Consider the following 22,385-nt stretch of genomic DNA (forward strand, 5'->3'; position numbering starts at 1 on the left):
CTTGCATGTGCAGTTAGAGTGCTAGTTTGTGGGTTTTGGAAAGCGTGTACGGGATATGGTTGGGCAATACCAAATAACTATATTATTTATAACAAATTGATGGGGGGGGGGGGAGGAAATGAACAATTGGATGATATTTGGTTTTAACATTAAAAATGATGTGTTTCTAAATACTACATGGAAGAAAGGACCAACATGGCGACCCACCCTTCTCAATCTGTGTTCAAATTCTCCTTTGTTTTTTTGTGTATTTACTGTAACAAAACACTTTTACCAACCATAATGTTTACTCATTTCTAGGTTCTGTTTGATCATCTGCTTAAGGAAACACCGGAGACGCTGAGCGATTCACAGTATGTCATTTGCTCTATTTTCTCTTTAACGGAAGTTTTATTTAGTTCTACTGTAGGTTTCAGTGACCTGCCACTCTTTATTAAGCATGTAGGTTTCAGTGGCCTGCCACTCTTTATTAAGCATGTAGGTTTCAGTGGCCTGCCACTCTTTATTAAGCATGTAGGTTTCAGTGGCCTGCCACTCTTTATTAAGCATGTAGGTTTCAGTGGCCTGCCACTCTTTATTAAGCATGTAGGTGTCAGTGGCCTGCCACTCTTTATTAAGCATGTAGGTTTCAGTGGCCTGCCACTCTTTATTAAGCATGTAGGTTTCAGTGGCCTGCCACTCTTTATTAAGCATGTAGGTTTCAGTGGCCTGCCACTCTTTATTAAGCATGTAGGTTTCAGTGGCCTGCCACTCTTTATTAAGCATGTAGGTTTCAGTGGCCTGCCACTCTTTATTAAGCATGTAGGTTTCAGTGGCCTGCTACTCTTTATTAAGCATGTAGGTTTCAGTGGTCTGCCACTCTTTATTAAGCATGTAGGTTTCAGTGGCCTGCCACTCTTTATTAAGCATGTAGGTTTCAGTGGCCTGCCACTCTTTATTAAGCATGTAGGTTTCAGTGGCCTGCCACTCTTTATTAAGCATGTAGGTTTCAGTGGCCTGCCACTCTTTATTAAGCATGTAGGTTTCAGTGGCCTGCCACTCTTTATTAAGCATGTAGGTTTCAGTTGCCTGCCACTCTTTATTAAGCATGTAGGTTTCAGTGGCCTGCCACTCTTTATTAAGCATGTAGGTTTCAGTGGCCTGCCACTCTTTATTAAGCATGTAGGTTTCAGTGGCCTGCCACTCTTTATTAAGCATGTAGGTTTCAGTGGCCTGACACTCTTTATTAAGCATGTAGGTTTCAGTGGCCTGCCACTCTTTATTAAGCATGTAGGTTTCAGTGGCCTGCCACTCTTTATTAAGCATGTAGGTTTCAGTGGCCTGACACTCTTTATTGTTACTTAAGCATCACATATATTTGTCATACACAGACATAAAAAAAAAGAGGGCTAGACATTTGTGTTGTTTTCTGTATATCATTATCTTCCAAAATACGCCACAATAAAAAAAAGTTTTTAAAAAAAGAAGTCACGTACAGTATGAACCAAAATAATACAACGATAAGGGAATTGAAGTTGGTAATTAGCGACATATACGTAATTACTGACCAACTACAATTAAAGCCATACTCGGTAAAAATGATTGAAAAGTTTGCACCCTTCCCTACCCAGATCTCTGGTTCAGTGATAGGTAGAAGTTAGCGCAGTTTATACTGGTACCTTTAAGAATGAAGACACGGTATTAAGACCTTAAAATTGCTTTTTTTTAATGCTTTTTAAACGTTTTTCTTCTTGTGTCAGAGTTAGATGTAAGGAACATGTTCAATTGTATTTCTTATGTTCAGAGCAGATTTGTTTTTTAGATTACTTTCCTGGCACAGATATACAAGAGAGATGGGGCCCGAGATGCACCCCGTTTTAATTAGGGATCCCGGTTTCGTGTATTTATTTATTTTTGGTAAAATCTGTGTTTTTATTTATTTTTTGTTCCGGTGTTAACAATGGGAAAAATGGCCACACCTTTGCATTGGGTGTTGATCGTTGCACTTCTTTTTGCTTTTCATGCTACCCATGTGTTGCTTCTCTACAAGAAGTGGAACTCGGGAAATGATACTTTAATTTCCAGTTATTATCGGTTTTAACCAGAAGTGCACGATGATGAATTGGTGATGTTTCATGGTTAAAACCGAAAACCGGAATCCCTAATTAAAATGCATATGTGGAGTAACTCCTGATGGTTTTGTGCTTATGTGATGAATTATTAGCTGGGCCAGGAATGGGTAAAGCATTGTTCTGCATCTGCCTGTTCTTAGGACAATATACAGCCTGGGAGAAAATAGACACAGAGGAAAGTTTGATATTTTGAAATGGAATATGTAGTTAAGTAACTTTAGTCTCAAAGTAAATCTGAGTCTGCGAGCAAAATGAACATGCAATCTTGGTATTATGTCCCAGTTGAAGTTAGACTATTAAAGAATGCCTACAATTTAGTGCTGAATATTGCATGGTTATCCAACTCCTGTACCGAATCAGGGCCCTTATTTACCAATGGGTACTACTCCATACGAGACATTCCAGCACCGGAAGGTGGCATTTGGAGTAGCACCGCTTAGTAAATATGGCCCCAAATGTTAGAAGCCAGCAGGGAAGCAGAGGTCATCTGTTTTATAATGTAGGACCCTTGTTATATTGGTGGTAAGGTTGTCTGCCTGGGGCACTGGATCACAAAAGGTTTTAACTTCCCCTAGGGCCGTTCCAGCGGAAGAAAGGGAATCCAAGTACTTCCGAGTGGTAACCTGTTCCATGCTGGCTTTGAAGAGGCTGCTTTGTATGCTGCCAAGTAGTGAGAACAGTTCTCTGCAGGAGAGACTCGCTCATCTTCTGTCGCAGAGCAAATTCTGGAAGTACAGCAAACACACAACACCAACGGTAAGTACCAGCCATGCACCGAACTTCCCGGAGATGCAGCTTCCCAGCATATTAAATAGGGGCCTTATTTGGCAAAGGGGAATGTAAGGCACCTGTAATTTGGGTGGCCCAATTTCAAGCTTCCTGCTTAGATAAAGTTAGTGGCACTGCTGCTTCAAAGAATAATTCTCACTCAGAGGGGTGGTTGCACATAGCGGGTAAACTTGTTTACGTATTTGTATTTTGGGGGGCTTTGCTGAATTCATGCACATCAGCTACTTATTCTTCTTTGTTTGAATAATGAAGGCAACTTCATTACATTACACACAAAGAATAAAACAAACCACTTACTTGGGGCTTTGAGGATTGACAAATCATTTAAAAAGCTGGAGACATTAGATACCGATTTATAAAAACTCTTCAATGCATTTGGTTACCATGGAAATGTTAAGTTTCAAAAATAATTGCATATGTTCTATACAATTAATTTTTTAGGGTATAAATTGTCTGCATTAAACTACGAAGTCCTTCACTTTGCCACATTTTGGCGACATCAGCAAACACAGTCATTTAAAAGCTTCGGATTTCTATGAGTGTGCTCATTTGCTAGGACAGCGGTATGCAAACTCCCCGCGCCTGCGCCCCCCCTACCTGCTCCCTCCTCGGTCGCACCCCCCCTCGCGTCTAATGATTCGTCAAATGACGATACGTCACATCTCCATGGAAACGGGCGTCATTTGACGCCGCGTTGTCATAGAGACGCGTGACCAGAACCTGGTAAGTAAGTTTACAGAGGTCTCGCGCTTTTAGCGCACGGCCTTTGTAAACGCTGTGCCCCCCATGCAAAGTCTCGGTGGTGCACCCCCCAGTTTGCGCTGTGCTTGGAACTCCTCTAAGAGAAAAATCACAGCAATACAAAAGTAGGAAATATGGAAGGGTTCTAATACATTGCAGGCTTTATACAGCGTGTTGAATAGAATTGAGAGTTTAGAAATGGGTAATTATTTTTGTATTGAATTTAAGAAAGTTGAGCATCTATATCAGTGTTGCTCAACTTAAGTCCTCATGACACCTGAACAGGTCCGGTATTAAGGATATCCCAGCTTAAGCTCAGGTGGCTAAGGCCTCGGCCAGGCTTACCGCTGGCGTGCTGAGGCGCGCTGAGGCTCAGGGAAAGCGGGTGCTTTCCCTGGCCTTGCGGTTGCTTGCCCGGCGCGCCGTCAGGGGGCGGGCCAATTGCGTCACGGAGCTGGTTCGCCCTCATTGGGCGAACCGCTCACGTGACCGGCCTGTCGCGCCGGCAAGCGGGGTAATTTTAAATTCCCCTAAGACCTGCGCTTGCGGAAGCGTAGGCGAGCCCCTACTAATGCCGCTCTAATTGCGACTGTAGGGGCTCAGTGCTGAGCGGGAGCGCGCCTCAGCGCGCTTCTGCCAGCAAGCGCTAAACATGGCCGAGGCCTTAGTCTGTCACAGCCACTGTGCTGAAGCTGGGATATCCTTAATACCGGACCTGTTGACGGGCCTTGAGGACTGGAATTGAGCAACACTGATATAGAGGGGTGTGCGTTGGTATTTTCTATTTCTCTCTTACTTTTGTCACGTTTAACATTGTTTACATTATAAAATATTTTCGTTAAATCGCAAAGTTTTCGACCTACTACAGCCAAGCGTAAAAATGTAGTCAAGTGTACTTAATTTTGAAGAAAGAAAAATAAACCGATGTATTGGCAATGTCACCTGCATAGTAACATCTCCATGCTCTGTGCATTGCCTTTTCCCTTGCACTGCAGAGATATTCTGCCTGTCCGTGTCTCCTGATACCTTCATATGAAATAATGACTTTGCTGCTTATAATTCAGTCGGTACAATAAGGGTTTTACAGCCTACTTCCCTTTTTTTTTTCCTTGCCATTTTTTGAGAGCCAATGGCTTTTGTAGGAGTTTATTGCATTATATTGAAGGCACATGATCACCTTGCGCACTAAAACTCATATCAACATTGGTCGAGAGCGACATGAACTCCACTGTAACAGTCAGCAAGTGCCCTTTATTTCAAAATACTCAGATGATAACTGTGATGGAATTTGTTTTATATATAGTTTAAATAGGGGGCAATTCTGATATTAAAAATAACCTTGTTTCTGTCTTTGCTTTCCTCCTCCTCAGATTCGCTCTGCTTTCTTTGAGCTGATCTCTGCAGTTTGCCAGCACTTTCCTGCCCTTTTAAACAGTGAAGCCTCTCGGCTGTGTCCGGCAGTGCTTCTCAGTATAGATGACAGTGATGCCGTGGTGTGTCCTGCTCTCTGGGAAGCTGTTCTTTACACCATAACTACTATTGAGGTATGCTAGGTTGCTACGGGCCTGCATCTCTCACGTGCTGGGTTGGCAATGGGCGTATTGATATCTGTTGGGTACAATCTATCATTTGGAACATGCATCAAAAATAGCATCGTAGTGATCTCAGTTAACAATTTTATTCCACATATTTATGTTCTGTAGCTTTGATTTTTTGATTTTATTTATAAAAGGTTTTACCAGGAAGTACAGCTAAACCCCGTTATAACGCGCCTCGCTATACCGCGATTCGGTTATAACGCGGTTTTCCTGTGGCTCCCGTTTTTAAAAAAAAAAAAAAAAAAAAAAAAAAAATTTATTTAAAAAAATTTTTTTAATTTTTTTTTTGCACACTGCACACACTCCCAGCACACACTCTACACTGCACACACTCACACTGCACACACCACACACTCCCAACACACACACTCACTGCACACACACTCACAGCTCTCACAATACAAGTCATGCAATAGCAGTTCTCTTGATGAAATACAGCTGAACGACATATGTTTTTTTTTTTAAATAAAGAAACAATCCAAAACTGAAAGTATTGCATGCAAAAAAAAGTGTTTACAAATAATTACAATGGTGTGTTTCTATAGCACAAATAGATTACAAATGACACGCTTACTATGAAATTGAATTATGCATACAGACTGGTGCCACACACCACTCTCCCACTATACACATTTTGCTTGCACAGCCTTATACTGGCATTTTGTTTGCATTTTGCCAAAGACTTTAGAAAAGGTCTACGTGCACAGCATTGATGTGACATTAGCCCAAATTCCTTTATCACGGAGCAACACAAGTGCAAAGACAGATCTTGTCCTTTTGTGTCATACAGCTAAGAACGGTTATACATGAACAAACTGACAGATATCCAACTCCTCCTATCGGAGGGGCCCAGTCGGTCAAACTCTTCCCCCCCTTCTAATAAATAATGGCAGCTGTCTGAAAAACATTATAACAGCTGGGCAAAACAGTCAACTCGAACATGAATAGGTTTACTAAATGAAATCTCGGAAAGCAGACAAAAACAGCAGCTCACGGCAGCCCGCTGCGTGGCTTTCTACCTGCAGTTGCATAAACTGACGCTCGTAATCTGCAGGACTAGAAAATTCATTGCAAAAGGAGGGGAAAAAAATGGCTGCAGCCGTGAGCTCAGCTAGCTGCTCTGAAAAATATCTCCACTGTATGTCAAGCTATTAACTCCCTGAAGCCTGCGCTACACTGCCTGTGTCTACACAGGAATTGATCGCATCCTCAGTTTTTTCCCCTGCATTCTTCTACAGACTACAAAGGGTCCTTAACTCCTCTCTAGGCTTTAAACAAAAATGCAGGAACAGTGGTTGAGTGGTAAAAAAAACAGGCTGAAGGGTTGGAGCAGTAAGCTACACTTGATTAACTCTTGCAATGCCTTGTTGCATGTGGGATTTCAAAATGCATAGACCACCAAGTAACACAGACAAACCTATTTACAACAGAAATGCACAAAGAATGCACTAAAGATCACATGTAAACCATTCTACTCTCATAAATTCACTACAAAGGAAACTGCATTGCCAGTTCACCTTATGGAGTAAAACTGCCTTGAAATAGAAGAAAACATTTCTGTTTATTTTTTATTGAACAGCACAAAAAGCAGACAAAGGTTTAATGTTAAACTGCTTAAACATCACTTGACCTAGTCAAGAGATAGAGATATACACACACATAGAGAGACAGAGATATACACACATATAGAGAGACAGAGATATACACACAGAGAGAGACAGAGATATACACACATATAGAGAGACAGAGATATACACACAGAGAGAGACAGAGATATACACACATATAGAGAGACAGAGATATACACACAGAGACAGAGATATACACACATATAGAGAGACAGAGATATACACACAGAGAGAGACAGAGATATACACACATATAGAGAGACAGAGATATACACACAGAGACAGAGATATACACACATATAGAGAGACAGAGATATACACATATAGAGAGACAGAGATATACACACAGAGAGATAGAGATATACACACATATAGAGAGACAGAGATATACACACAGAGAGAGACAGAGATACACACACATATAGAGAGACAGAGATATACACACAGAGAGAGACAGAGATACACACACATATAGAGAGACAGAGATATACACACAGAGAGAGACAGAGATACACACACATATAGAGAGACAGAGATACACACACACACACACATGCTCTGACCTCCCCGGCAGGCTGCCATTGAAGAAAAAAAACCACACGGCTGCCGGAGGGGGCTGGGAGGGAGAGGGGTGGGGCTGGGAGGGAGAGGGGAGGGGCTGGGAGGGAGAGGGAGGGAGAGGGGAGGGGCTGGGAGGGAGAGGGAGGGAGGAGAGATGAATCGTCGCCATTTGTAGGGCTTCCGGCCACCTTTTCCTTCCTTCCCTCCTCACTCCCTCCCGATCAGGTGCGCGGCGGCCATTTTTTTTTTTTTAAATTAGCGCGACCCCGTTACTAACGCGGTGGTCTCGGGGTGGACCCCGAGGACCGCGTTATAACGGGGTTTAGCTGTAATACCTTTTTGAGTTACCTCTCATTTTCAAGTATGTCCTGGGAACAGATTTATGATAATACATGGTTGCATTAAATGAACAGGTATGTTCACTCAATTTACAAATATTTCATGGACAGTTCGAGGCAATATATGATTATGGGCATATGTCAAAATTTTCCTTGTCAAGACACCACAACTTGTTTCCTATACTTTTTTTCTTTCTTTAATGTAATAAAAATAATAATGGAATTAAACTGATTTTGTTATAAATTATTTGATCTAGTAAGTATTTCCCATATTATATTTTTTCCGATAATCAGGATAGATAGCTGGGGTTCCTATTTTAAAAGCTTTTTCTAGTATTTAAAGGTTCAAAATCACTTTCCTAGAAACTTATAGATGTTATGAATGAGTGTAGATCACGAGGGAAAACCCTGGTTAGGGACCAGCTTTGGTGTTACGCTTATCCATTCATTCTGTAAACGGCAGAGGATATTTATACTGCATCCCGAACAGGTGACATGTATAAGAAAGTAATTGACTGTTTCCTATGTTGTGCACAACAACAGGAAACGACACACACTAATTGGCCATTAATCTCAATGGCCAATAAACGTTTGCAGTGTATTGTAATTTGGGAACCCCGGGATAAATGATGGTTGTAGACATCCTTGGTTTTGGGCTCAATCATTTGACCATAATATTGCTGCGATGCACCATAATAATGACGAGACTCAAGGGTTTAGAATATAACACAGAAAGGCTCCTTAATGTATTTCATTATTTGTTTTGCAGGACTGTTGGGACCACGTGAATGCAAAGAAGGGCGTTTTGCCCAAGCTGTGGGCAATCCTCCGAGAAGGCGGCCGGGGCCTGGCTACTGTTATCTTCCCCAATCTACTGCCATTTATTAGCAAAGTCCCTCACCAACTCGCAGACGCAGAGATGGACTTTTACAGCAGCTTCTTTGACTCTTTAAGTCAAGGGTATGAAGAGAGAGATTAAGGTTTTTACTGGGTGTAATGTCATGGCTGGGACTCCCGGCTTTACTTTATTCACGCAAAACTATGGCTCCAAATGTAATGTCTTTATCTGCGTTTACATGGTGGAGAAGACTTCCCTAATGTGTTATATTCACAGTTCCACTTGGCAGCAAATATTGAATCTGCAACAATATGAAAGCACTCTGCCATGTGTCATATTCTGATGGTGTCTTGGGGCAGGGGTGCGCAAACTGGGGCCCACGCCCACGCTCTTCCCGAAAGCATTTAATGTAAAAGACGGGTTAGCGCGCGCGGCCTCTGTAACTTCTCTTACCTGGTCTCCGGCGGCTTCCAGCGATGCTTCACCATGATGGCACTGCAGGGTCACATGATGTCGCGTTGCCATGGGAACGCGGCGTCGCGTATCGCCGGACACAAGGTAAGGGTGGGAGAGCAGGCAGGGGGGCGCAGACTGAAAAGTTTGCGCACCCCTGTCTTAGGGCCAAGCAACCCTTCATTTATAAAGGCTAACACTTCTGTAATGTTTGTAGCCAAAATGACAAAAGAAAAAGTACATTAGTTGAAGGGTATTTGGGGGTCTGAAACCATTCCATGGAAGGTGCGGTAATATTCAGATGTTAAAGAAAAAAGTTCTTCCCAGTTAAATGTTGCAAATAAAAATACCTTGTGAGCACATTCACATGTCTCAGACAGGTTGGCAACCTTGCATTTCCCCATTATCTCTTAGCATACAGTGCTTCCACTGCAGCAAGGGATTCTGGGTAATCACATGCAAATGAGCACTCGCAGTGTCACTTTTTGCTTCTTGTCCATTTTAACATGGATCCCTGTAAGTTAAATGCTGAAACCTATTGGTCATTTTAGTTATTGATGTTCTAATGTAAAAGTACCCAATGTATTACTAATGTAGTACGCCCTACGACAGCGGTGTGCAAACTGGGGGGCGGGGGGAGAATTTGTAGGAGGGGCGTGGGCGGTTACAAAGGCCCCGCTCTCTTCCACACGACATTTAAATTAAATGCCGGGGAGGCGTGAGGCCTCTGTAACTCACTTACCTGCTCTCTGCTGGTTCTGCGGCGAAGTGGTCATGTGACAATGTGCGTCAAATGACGCGGCGGGGTCACGTGACATCACATGCTGCGTCATTGGAAGGGGGGGGCACGAACGCTGCTGTTCCCGGGCAGGGGGGTGAGGGTGGCGCAGCTCAAGACGTTTGCGCACCCCTGCCCTACTGGACAGCACCTTGACCCAGACTAACTATACAGCACTTTTATTATGGCATCAACTATTATAGTGCACAAGTTAATTATAGGCAGTATTCACCAAACCAAATAACATACCGTACAGGAGCTTTATTAATCATTTGTTTTACGCATGTAAAATGGAATGCATTCATTTTAACTGCAGATCTGTAAAATAACTAATTATAGCCTAAAACATTCATCACAAATTCACTAATCGGTGGTAGCATAAACATTGAGAAATGACGCTGTTATTTAACTCTACCTTACGTTTGACAAGTTTGAGACGTTTGCACAGTTCTAGTAGATGTATTGATCATGGAGAAATGATTCTCTCTCCCTCTCCCTCTCCCCTCTCCCCCTCTCCTATTGTAGATGGATAGCCAGACAATTTACACTCTGCAGTGAACAATTACCATGTTCATTTAAGTAGTGGTCATATATATTGTACTACAAGCCCGCTTGCACTCCATGATGAATGCATACTAAATTCATCAGGGTAGTAGGTAAAGGGCTCTCATCAATGAACAATGATAAATGTGATGCTCAAGATATTATTGCATTAAACAGTACACACTCCCCAGTGAATCAATACTATGATCACTAAGGCAGTGATTGAAATATTTACTTATCATTGTTGTTCCATGGTGACTCATCTGTGGGAACCCCAGGCTGAACTAGAAACCTTGTTTCAAACCTTCCAGTAACATTAAATTGTAATCCACTGAGGGAGTGCTCTGTGGAAACTAATTAGTATATATTCCAAGACACGTGTAGGTTTTACTTTACCACGGCAATAGTGCTATACTGTTGCAAGATGTGGATTATGGAAAGATTAACCGAAGAAGAGCAGCAGCTGCACTATAATACAGCCACATTTATCACTGTCAAGTGCGTTGTACAGTATAACAGCATTTACTAGTACCTACTAGGAGTATATACTTCAATTTTGGGATGTGCCCCAAGTATACTACATAAGGGGGCTATTACTGGATACATGGAGGTTACCCGGTCTCTACTATAATTCCCTTACATGGAATAGAGAGGACGCAGATCACACACATTATTTGCTGCTACACATAATTATACCAGTCAGGTTACTATTGGAACTGAACTGATATCAAGGATTTACCTTAGTCCATAGGAGGGCATATACCAGAGAGGTTAAATCTCTCTCGGCTGTTTCTATTAATACACCTGTTTTTTGTATGTATGTGTATAGGTGGTTTTTTTTTTACCCCGCTTTATTTTATATCTTGAGTTTATTAAAGAATTTATTTTTAACTACGTCCATATACCCATCAATTCAAGGAGTTATTTATCATATATCGTGTGTGTGATATATATATATATATATATATATATATATATATATATATATATATATATATATATATATAGCAACTGTAAATATTCCTGTATATTCATTTGCATGTCTTAGACAGGTCTGCAACCCTGTCTTTCACCATTATCACCCAGCAAACAGTACTTCCACTGCAGCAAGGGATTCTGGGAAATGACATGCAAATGAGCACACAGTGCCACTTTTTATCTCATACTCACATTACATGAGCAACCCTTAGCCAATGCATGCTGCTTTATGTAATGTGAGCATGAGATAAAAAGTGGCACTGTGTGCTCATTTGCATGTCATTTCCCAGAATCCGTTGCTGCAGTGGAAGTGCTGTTTGCTGGGTGATAATGGTGAAAGACAGGGTTGCAGACCTGTCTAAGACATGCAAATGAATATACAGGAATATTTACAGTTGCTTTATGCTTTACTGTGGAGGGTTTTAGTCACTTTTTTTACCCACCATAACATATATATATATATATATATATATATATATATATATATATATATATATATATATATAACATTTTTTTATTATTACAGGATTGAAGAAGGGGGTCTCCAGAGTTGAACTGTTAATTTCAGCTCCAGGGACCCCCTGCTTCACGAGATGCATAACTCCGTAAGGGATGCCTGTATTGCTTTTCATATGTGGGGGAGAGGGAAGTGGAGAGCTCTTGCAACAATCTGGGAACGGCGCCAGTAGCTTAGGTACTAGTAACAAAAGAAAAACTTGCCAAGGCAAGAGAGAGCCCCTTTTGGACTAGCACTCACTACAGTGTATAGTTATTAATTTAAAATGTAACCTTTATTGGGCTTGTTTGGCTATCCCGGGCTATGTGGTATGGTCCACAGATAGATCTGCGTGTCATTTGTAGATGACGTCACCATAGCGCATCTAGTATAACGAGTACTGGGCAGGCTACCCTTTCTCTGGCACGAAGACAGGTTCAAACTCTGACTACACTTGTATCAATATTTAGTAGCAGCTACTACTGCATATATATTCCTTGCTGAAACGTATTGCCAATACAGTGGCTGATTAACAACCACGGCACAATATTTATTCGCTATATGGGACTGCATAGACAGCATGAGAATCCTCTCTACACAGCTATATGGCTATACAATTTATGCCGAGGCAAAAAACATTGGCTCTGCAGCGCCAGCCCGGCATTTGAGTTAGTAATCTATTACCCTTCTCTACTCCGTTTTGCTTTCATGTATGTTATACCATACACGTCTTACCCGTGTTGGTATTTTGTCTTCCCCACGCTTATTTTAACATGACCCAATAAAGGTTACATTTTAAATCAATCACTGTATTGCTTTTCAGTTTAAATGTCCTGGTCACGCGGTCCAATAGGAAGCCGTCACCGCTTCCTATTGGCTCGCGGGACATTTAAACACTGCCATTCGGCACACAGTTTCTCTGACTGCAGAGATACCGGCCCCCCTGCGGAGGCAAGTATCTCTGGAAGCAGTGGGTCCCCGGAGCTGAAATTCACAATTAAAGGAAAAAAAGTGGAAACCGTATTGCTGCTTTAATATCAAGTTGGTCTAATTTTCAGTACGGTTTTATATGTTTACAGCCTGTCCAGTGAGCGCGCCATGGCCAGCCCCACGGAGTGCTCTGCCATTATATCCGCCTACATGGAATGTTTGAGATTCGCCATGCAGGAGAACGTGGGAGAAGAGGAGAAACACAGGGAAATTCGACAGATGCTGATAACCGACCAGGTACCGAGAATTGAGTCTAGCTTCAACAAGGACATATCCATTCCATTTACATCCACAAATTAGTTAATTAATGAGGAGCATCCACTTCAAAAGGTTGTCCCGGGTTATTCCACATGGACAGCCATACGCAGCCGTATCAAAGTTGCACAGTGCGAGCCGCATGCGCATTTTATTCAATATCTAGCAACAGTGGAAAGGGAACAAAGTGTTACATTTGTGTCTACCGCAAATTTGTATGAAAACAAGCTTTTTTTCTAGTTCATCCCAGAAACATACTTACTTGTTTTAGATGACATCATTGGTTGATGGTTATGTAGATAATAGGTGTTTTGATCTGATGTTCAAAGGACCTCTGTTTTTGGTGCGTAGCATTTGTTTACAATTTCCTTTTGAAGTCTTACATTTTTGTTATGTTGTAAAAAATAAACTGCTCCCGTGTACAGAGCAGATGTAAGGGCTTTCTTTCCAGGGATAAATGTCTGACAAAAAAACAGGATACTAATGATTATATTAACTAGCTCATTTGCATCCATTTAATTTTTTTATGACACACGCACACTTGTTAAAATTACAAAGATGATGAGTGGCGACCTTGAAGCTTTTGTGTCTAAAGAACAAAAACGTGGCAGATTAGAGGGAAAGCCGAAGGTTCTACCATTTGTGAGCTATGCGGTACTTCACCAGATATTTTCAATAGAGCCGTAATTTTTGATTATTTTCGATTGCCATAACTTCTAAATCACTCATTTTTATTGTTTAAGTTATAAACTTTACCTATAATTGTACTGTATTCAAAGATGCATGCAAATCTTACTTTTAAATTGTACCTACGTTTTTCTTTTGTAGTTGATTCCTCTTATTGATTCCTCATTGCAAGACCCAAAACTTCAGAATAGTCCACTTTTTTGCCAAGTAGAAGAAACCTTGCGTTCCTGGGAGAAGAAAGCGGAGAGTTCCGGTGGTGAAGATGACTTCTCTGGCATACACAGAAACATATTATCTGGGTTTTGGGAGAGCCTAGCACAAGTATGCGTAGCTCGAGTGGATGTAATTGAGGCTGGAGAGAGGTGTTTAGCTGGTGTTTCCGGACTTCTCCAGGTTCTGAAGAACCCCCAAAATTCTGTGAAAGTTGGCAAGAAGAAAAAAGCAAAAATAAGATTTGCAGACGATGATGAAGAAGAACCAGGATTTCCTCCCTCTGAGGCTGTATCAGAAGTCCAGTTTGAGACCGATGTTACTCAGAATGGAGGTCCTTCTAGCCTTCCCAGTTTGAGACAAGAACGCCTTGAGGACTTGGTGTGTAAGCTTGCGGAACTGAGCATGGTGTATATCAGTGTACAGGGGTCTGATCGACACCTCAAATTCTTGGCCGCTCTACTTAGTGTGTTCTCTGTTGTAAGAGTATTTCAGGTGCTTGTAGAACAAAGAGACCCTGCAAATACAAACACTTTGGAGCAGAGCATCAAACCCACAAACGAAAACCCAGCAGTGCAGTTTCTATTTGAAAAATTAATTGTCTGGTTGAAAGATGACAGCAGGGAAGAGGCTGATTTCTTGGTGGACATGTTATACAGCGTGCTGTGTTGCTGTAACGACACTGCAGACAGAAAACTTCTTCTGGACGACCTAACAAAGGTAATGAAGCTACGATCGTTTTGTTTTAATGTAACTAGAGCAAGGGTGGCCAACCTGACTGGGAGTTGGAGCCAGAATTTACCTGTGTCATTGTCAAAGGGCCACAATAAAAAAACAAAAATGAATACCTGTATACACTGACACAGAGCGTAACCTGACCGTCTCAGTGTGTAGTGCCATCAGGTTATGCTCTGTATCAGTGTGTAGTGCCGTCGGGTTATGCTCTGTATCGGTGTGTAGTGCCGTCAGGTTATGCTCTGTATCAGTGTGTAGTGCCGTCAGGTTATGCTCTGTATCAGTGTGTAGTGCCGTCAGGTTATGCTCTGTATCAGTGTGTAGTGCCGTTGGGTTATACTCTGTGTCAGTGTATGTATGTATATCTATATATTTATATAGCACCATCCAGGTACACAGCGCTTTACTATACACGTATAGTGCGGCGTATAACCTGACGGCACAGAGTATGTAACCAGCAGCACTATACACGGACCCAGGGATAACCTGATACAGAGTACAGGAGAGAGGAGGGGAGGATGGGGTGAGACTTAGGGATGAGGGGAGGAGGTGAGGTGGTGACGGGGGGAGAGAGAGGGAATGACAAATGGTGTGGGGGTGACACATGGGTGTGGAGGGAGTGACATGTGGAGGGGGGTAACAGAAGGGGAAGAGGGGATGACAGGGAGGGTGGGGTGATGAGTAGTGGGGGACAAAGGAGGAGACTGGGCAGGCAGTTGGAGTTAAAGGGGAGGCAGTTGGTACAAGGGGGTGATGGGAGCAAGGGGATGACTGGGGGCAGTGGCAGACAAGAGTGATAAGAGCAGTTGGGGTGGCGGGAGTGACAGGAGGGTAAGGGAAGGCAGTGGGGGAAAAGGTGGCAGTGTGTGATTGCCCCTACTTTGCTCTCCTGTCTCCACAGCCAGCACCACATGGAGCTCCCAGCAGTCAGGGTGTCTACTCACTGTACCCTGTGCTGCTTGGGAGCCCACCAGGGCTTGTTGGTCTATAGGAGCTCAGGAGGGGAGCTGGTTAGGGGGCGCTCTGGCTTCTCCTCTCCCATGTCTCTATGGTCCCTCAGCTTACAGTCGCTTAAAAAAACAATTCTCTCCAGGGGTCGCACCGAAGGGCTGCATGCAGGCCACGGGTTGGCTACCCCTGAACTAGAGCATAATCAACATAAGTAATTACTTATTACTCTGATTCATAGGGGGCTTCTCTTTCAATGTTGGAGTTTTGCATCCATCTTTATCTCTTAATTGGGAGAGCTAAGCCACAGAAATGTGAAGAGGAAGGTCTCACACTGCCGAACAGACGTTACATAATTACATAGTAGATGAGGTTGAAAAAAGACATACAGGCATACCCCGGTTTAAGGACACTCACTTTAAGTACACTCGCGAGTAAGTACATCTCGCTCAATAGGCAAACGGCAGCTCACGCATGCGCCTGTCTGCACGTCCTGAACAGCAATACCGGCTCCCTACTTGTACCGAAGCTGTGCGCAAGCGGGGAGACTATAGAGCCTGTTACACATGCGATATTTACATCAGTTATGCACGTATATAACGATTGCAGTACAGTACATGCATCGATACGTGGAAAAAAGGTTGTGCTTCACTTTAAGTACATTTTCGCTTTACATACATGCTCCGGTCCCATTGCGTACGTTAATGCGGGGTATGCCTGTATGTTCATCAAGTTCAACCTATGCTAAATTTAGACAACAGATACGTATCCTATATTTGTATTTAAAATATTTTGATCCACAGGAAGGCAAACAAAAAACCCCAGTGAAACTTTACCCAATGAGGTGTCATAAGGAGAAAAAGATATTCCTTCCTTACTCTTAAATAATGGCAATTCGATTTCTCCTTGAGACAACATCCTTCCCATGTTTACTTATTTGGTATATCCCTGTATACCTTTCCTTTTCTTAAAGATATCTATTGTATCTGTCATAACAATATCCATGGGTAATGAATTCCACATTTTAACTGCCCTTCCTGAGAAGAATCCTTCCCTTGGTTGCTGGTGAAATCTTCTTTCCTCTATAAAATAACAATATAGAGTTCCTGCAGAACATATTCATAAAACTGCTGGGCTCTGACCCTCTTTTTCCTCATTCTTGGCTTGCCTTAGTATCTGAGTCGCATTCAATAAACCCCCTCCTAGTTTCCTTTCCAGCTTTCTTAGCATATTGGTCTGGTCCAGTTCTTTCCACTATGCCTCATTTGGTTTGATGTTTTATTTTCACCGAGTTACAGATTTCCGTGAGTTCAGATTGATATTGTGTACAATATTTTTTTTTGTATTTGCAACCAGTGGAAAGAAGTCTCAATAATATTAACCTGCCTGATTCAGTCCCCAAAAGACAAGCTCTACCACTGTATTCTTCCATGCATTCAGGTTGTTTATTATGTTTGATGAAATGCTAAGTTTTGTAATATACACAACTAAAGGACACTTTTTTTTATTGTTGTTTTTTTCTAGATGGATTTTAAGTGGAGTGTTTTCCTTCACATCATTCAAAAGGTAATGTATAGTTTGCCCTGTAAATTAATTAATGTGGTCCTTTAACACTGCGTATGTTTGGTCATGTTAGTATGCATTCCTAAATATGAGCTTTAACACTCTCCATTCTATGGAGAAAACAAATTCCCCTGGGTGGGAAGCAGTGGGTCTCTGGAGCTAAACAGCGTTCAGCTCAGATGATCCCATGCTCCCCGGAATGCATACGTTTGAAGGTGCCCCAATTCTTCATGCAGGTTAAAAGGTCCTGTGTCACGCAGGCCAATAGGTGGCTTCCTGTTGGCCTGCACGATGTGAGACTTTGAAACCGCCATATTGCTCCCCCTAGAGCACACAGTACGGTGGCACCTTCGGATGCAAGTACCGTGAAAATCCGAGGTTTAAGATGGTTGAAGCTCCGGAGACCCCCGGCTTCCCACCTAGTGAGGAAAAATACCTGGACAGAATCATGCCATTAATGATATTTTATAGACTTGTAATTTAATACATTTTTTTTTTTTTTATTACTTACATTTTTTATTGAGCATTTTCGTACATACAAAATAAGGTAAACACAACATACTACACAAAAGAAAGGGGGGATACAATAATACTGTACAAATAAACTGGTTGTGGAACAATAGAGAAGAGGGAGATCGGGGAGGGGTAGCATTTGTACCAATATAGCACTGTACTCAACAATTTAAATACCACATGTATCACTCTGTTCCAAGCATTCTAGTCTATATATGGGAATCTACCTGCATGGCGGAACCAAGGAGCCCAAATATCAGAGAATTGCGAGGTAGAGCCGTTCAGATAGGCTGAGAGTTTTTCCATATAGACTATATGCCAAATGTTGTTGTTTATTTGATTTAAGGGTGGGGGGTGGGGAGGGGGCGGTTGTTTCCAATTTTTGGCAATTGTACACCGTGTAGCGTTTAAAATTTGGGATATTACTCTAGCTTTTTTTTTGGAGATATTAGCCATTGGTTTTCCTAGTAATATATATACAGGGTCGTGTGGGACAGAGATTTCTAGTATCTTGTGTATTAAGGTGAACACTTCCGTCCATGTTTGTTGGATTTTGGGGCATGACCAGAATATGTGCAGTATATTCCCCACTTCACCACAACCACGCCAGCACAGAGGGGAAACGCCTGGGAGAAAAGAGTGCAACCTGGCAGGAGTCATATACCATCTGAATATTAACTTGTAAATATTCTCCTTAATTACAACGCCTGATGAATTTTTGGAAGCAGCTTCCCAGATGTCTGTCCAGATATCGAGATCTATACAGACGTTAAGATCCTTTTCCCAGGATACCATATAGTTATCGGGGGTTTGGTTGTTCTTGATAGAGGATAAACTGTGATATATTCTGGAGATAATGCCCTTAGTGTGGGGCTGGTGTAGACACCAGTCCTCATACAAAGTTAAAGCATGGGGTTGACTTGGCTTGTAAATTGATTGGATATAGTGCCTAACCTGGAGAAATCTGAAGAGTTCGGAGGAGGGGATATCAAGGTTTGTTTGTAACGAAGCGAATGGGGGGACTTTCCCTTGGGTGAGGATATCCTTGACTCTTGTGAGTCCTTTTTGAACCCAGGTATGGGAGTGCGGGTTTCCTGTGTAAAAAGGAAGGAAGGGGTCCGAGAATAGTGGTTGCATAAGGGAAGGGGAATCTGTTAGTTGGAACTTGGTTTTGAGGGAATCCCAGAGATTACAGGCAAAGGATATCACCGGGTTCTTGTAGATCTTGGGTGGTCTAGACTTTTTATTGAGCCAGAGAAGATTTTTTATTTTACATGGGGAACAAATCAGGTCCTCTATCTCGACCCACCTCCTTTCGGTTGGGTTTGAATGCCAGCTAATGAGTTGCCCTAGCTGTGCGGATCTATAGTAGTTTTGTAAGTTCGGGAGAGCTAAGCCTCCTTCTGATTTGGATTTATAAAGAATATCTTTACGAACTCTGGGTCGCCTATTTTGCCAGACAAACTTCAAAATTTTCTTCTGTATATTATTTAGGTCTTTCTGACAGATTTTAACCGGAAGAGTTTGGAAGAGATAGCGGTGTCTAGGTAGAATATTCATTTTAATGGTGGTTATTCTCCCAAACCAGGATATTATATATGGATTCCAAGTGGTTAAATCCTTAGCTATCTGGTTGAAAAAGAGTTTAAAATTTGCGTTGTATAAAGTTGAGTAATCTTTTGTTAATTGGACCCCTAGATATTTAATATGGTTCGAATTCCATTTAATGTCGAAATTTAGTTGGAGTAATTTTACTAATTCTTTAGGAAGATTTAAGCTAAGGGCCATGGATTTGGAATGATTAATTTTATAACCTGAAAGGGAGCCGAATTCGGATAGATCATGAAAAAGGTTAGGGAGGGATGTGAGAGGTTTTGAGAGCGTCAATAGTATATCATCTGCAAAAAGAGCTATTTTGAATTCTTCCTGGCCAACAGGAATACCCGCAATATTGGGATTCATCCTTATCCGGAATGCTAATGGTTCTATGGCTAAGGCAAACAACAAAGGTGAGAGCGGACAACGCTGTCTAGTTCCATTTGATATTGAAAAGGGATCAGATAAGGAGTTGTTCGTCCTCACCATGGCCGTTGGTGTGGAGTATAGTGTGTTTATGCTATTTAATATTTTGGCTGTGAATCCCATCTGCGAAAGCGTAGCTGACATAAACTACCAGTCTAATCGATTGAACGCTTTTTCTGCGTCTAAAGAGAGTAATAGAGATGGGCACTTTGTGTTTTTTGCTACGTGTATTAGATTTACTGTCGTCCTAGTGTTGTCAAGGGCTTGTCTGCCCAGGACGAACCCCACCTGGTCCGGATGAACCAGTTTAGGGAGGATATTATTTAATCTGTTGGCTAAGATCTTTGCATAAAGTTTTAGATCAGTATTTAACAGTGAAATAAGTCTGTAGCTAGAGCACAGCAGAGGATCTTTCCCCTCTTTTGGGATTACCACTATGGTAGCGTGAAGCATATCCCTAGGAGGGGGAAGGCCTAGTAGCATCTCATTAAATACTTTGGTAAGAAATGGGAGGAGCATTGTGGAATATTTCTTGTAATAAACATTAGAAAATTCATCCGGACCAGGGGCCTTCCCAATTTTCAGGGATTTTATGGCTTCCATAATTTCCAGGGGCTCTATAGTTTTTTCGAGGTTTATGATATCGTTCGGATCTAGGGTGGGGAGTCGGCATTCTGCTAGATAATTTAGAATCTTTATTGCTCTTTTGTTTTTAGCCGAGTCTCCCATTGGGCCTGGTAGGTTGTATAGGGATGTGTAATAGTCCTTAAATGCGTCGCTTATAATTTTGGGATTGTGGGATGCTGTGCCATTTTTAGTGTGGATGTTGTGAATTTTAGCTTTAGCTTGTTTTTGCTTTAATTTGCGTGCCAGCATTCTATCTGCCTTATTACTTTTTTCATAGTATTTCTGTTGGGTCCATCTTATAGCTCTTTCTGCGTTTGACACCAACAAAAGGTTTAATTCTCCCCTCACTGAGATTATCTGCCTGTAATTTTTCTGAGATGGGTTTGACTTGTAAATAAATTCTAGTTCTGATAGTTTTTGTGTTAGTGTTTCAATGTGTTTTTTTTTTTCCTTTTTTTTTTCTTTTTTTTTTTTCTAAGAAGCCAGGGCAATCAGTTTGCCTCTTATCACTGATTTGTGGGCCTCCCAAAGGGTAAAAGAGGACACATCTGGGGTATTGTTTAATTCAAAGTATTGGGCCAGTTCTTTTTCTATCAATTGGAGATTTTGTGGGTTTAATAGTAGGGATTCATTTAAGGACCACGACCTTGTTTTATTTTTGGTAGTGATGCCAGCCAATTTGGTTATAAGTGTAGAGTGGTCTGACCATGCAGAGGGGGCAATTATTGCAGTGGAAATATTATCGCTAACTTGTTGGTCTATTAGGATATAGTCAATTCGAGAATAGCTATTATGGGGGTGAGAGAAAAAGGAGAAATCCTTTACTTTGTTATTAACTAATCTCCAGGAGTCTACCAACAACAGCTCCTTGGTCATAGATACAAGTCCCCGAGTAGAGGGAACTATTTTTTGTGCCGGAGGTAGACTGGGAGATTTATCTAAATTTGGGTCCATAATTGCATTTAGATCTCCTGCTAAAATTAAAAGGCCTTTCTGGACAGAGAGAATTAACTTTGTTAGTTCCTGGAAAAAAGATTCTTGATTTTCGTTAGGGGCATAAGTGTTGACTATTGTTATATCAGTGGAGTCCCGTGACCCTGTAATAATTAGAATTCTCCCAGCGAGATCGCTTTTAATTTTGTCTACTTTGAAGTTTACATTTTGATGGAAAAGTGTAGCTACGCCATTTTTTTCCGTGGGAGCTGATGAGTGGTAGACTAGGGGGTAGTCATTGCTGAACAGTAGTGATTGATCATTTTTCAAATGAGTTTCTTGTAGCAAAATTATATCTCCTGCCAGTCTTTTGGCTTCCGAGAGGGCAATACGTCTCTTTCGGGGGGTGTTTAAGACTTTGGTGTTTTGGGATATTATATTAATCGGCATGGTCGTGGTTCAGGGTTCTATAATACAAATGAACAGAGTGGTAACTTACATATAGTTGAAGAGTCGGTACATCCGTCTACGGAAACAATCTGGTATGGGAACATATACAACGAGAGATATACATATTATTACATGATGGTGACAAATGCTGGCAGAACTTGGAGCAGGGGAGGGGTAGAGAGGGTGGGGAGGGGTAAACCGAGGACCCCGGCTTCCAAACATTGTTTGGAGGGACCAGCCATAGTGGTACCCGTGGTGCGAGTCTCTCGCACTCACAGGTTAAATGAACATGAGGGGGGCGGGGAGTAGCCCAGCGGCTCAGCGCCGCAGTGCTCCTTTGTTTAGGAGCTAAGCCTTCGAAAAGGGAAAACAAAATCACCCCAAAGAGTACGGGGTGGGTTGTGTGTGTGATCTTACACATCAGGGAAATAACAGCAAGAATGGGGGGTATTGATAATGCAATACATTTTAACAGTGATGGTATGTGTGTGCACACGAGACTTCTGAATATGTTTTGCAAGCTTCATTCAATTGGCAGTGATGGGAATAATTTGCACACGTTAATGCAATTCAAAGCGCTTATTAAAAACAAACAAAAAA

At 41.9% G+C, this 22,385-nt stretch overlaps 1 protein-coding gene across 1 annotated transcript in view; it reads left to right on the forward strand.

Moving 5' to 3' along the window:
• The window catches only part of LTN1 (listerin E3 ubiquitin protein ligase 1), a 62,081-nt gene that overhangs the window by 9,584 nt on the left and 30,112 nt on the right, over positions 1 to 22,385 (forward strand). Inside the window, exons 5-11 of the mRNA XM_075593929.1 lie at positions 301 to 353; positions 2,687 to 2,867; positions 5,012 to 5,185; positions 8,536 to 8,726; positions 12,932 to 13,079; positions 13,926 to 14,714; positions 17,202 to 17,243. Coding sequence (XP_075450044.1) covers positions 301 to 353; positions 2,687 to 2,867; positions 5,012 to 5,185; positions 8,536 to 8,726; positions 12,932 to 13,079; positions 13,926 to 14,714; positions 17,202 to 17,243 — 1,578 coding nt within the window. The remainder of the gene's footprint in view (positions 1 to 300; positions 354 to 2,686; positions 2,868 to 5,011; positions 5,186 to 8,535; positions 8,727 to 12,931; positions 13,080 to 13,925; positions 14,715 to 17,201; positions 17,244 to 22,385) is intronic.

The sequence above is a fragment of the Ascaphus truei genome, chromosome 3, assembly GCF_040206685.1.
Source record: "Ascaphus truei isolate aAscTru1 chromosome 3, aAscTru1.hap1, whole genome shotgun sequence".
Classification (NCBI taxonomy): Eukaryota; Metazoa; Chordata; class Amphibia; order Anura; family Ascaphidae; genus Ascaphus; species Ascaphus truei.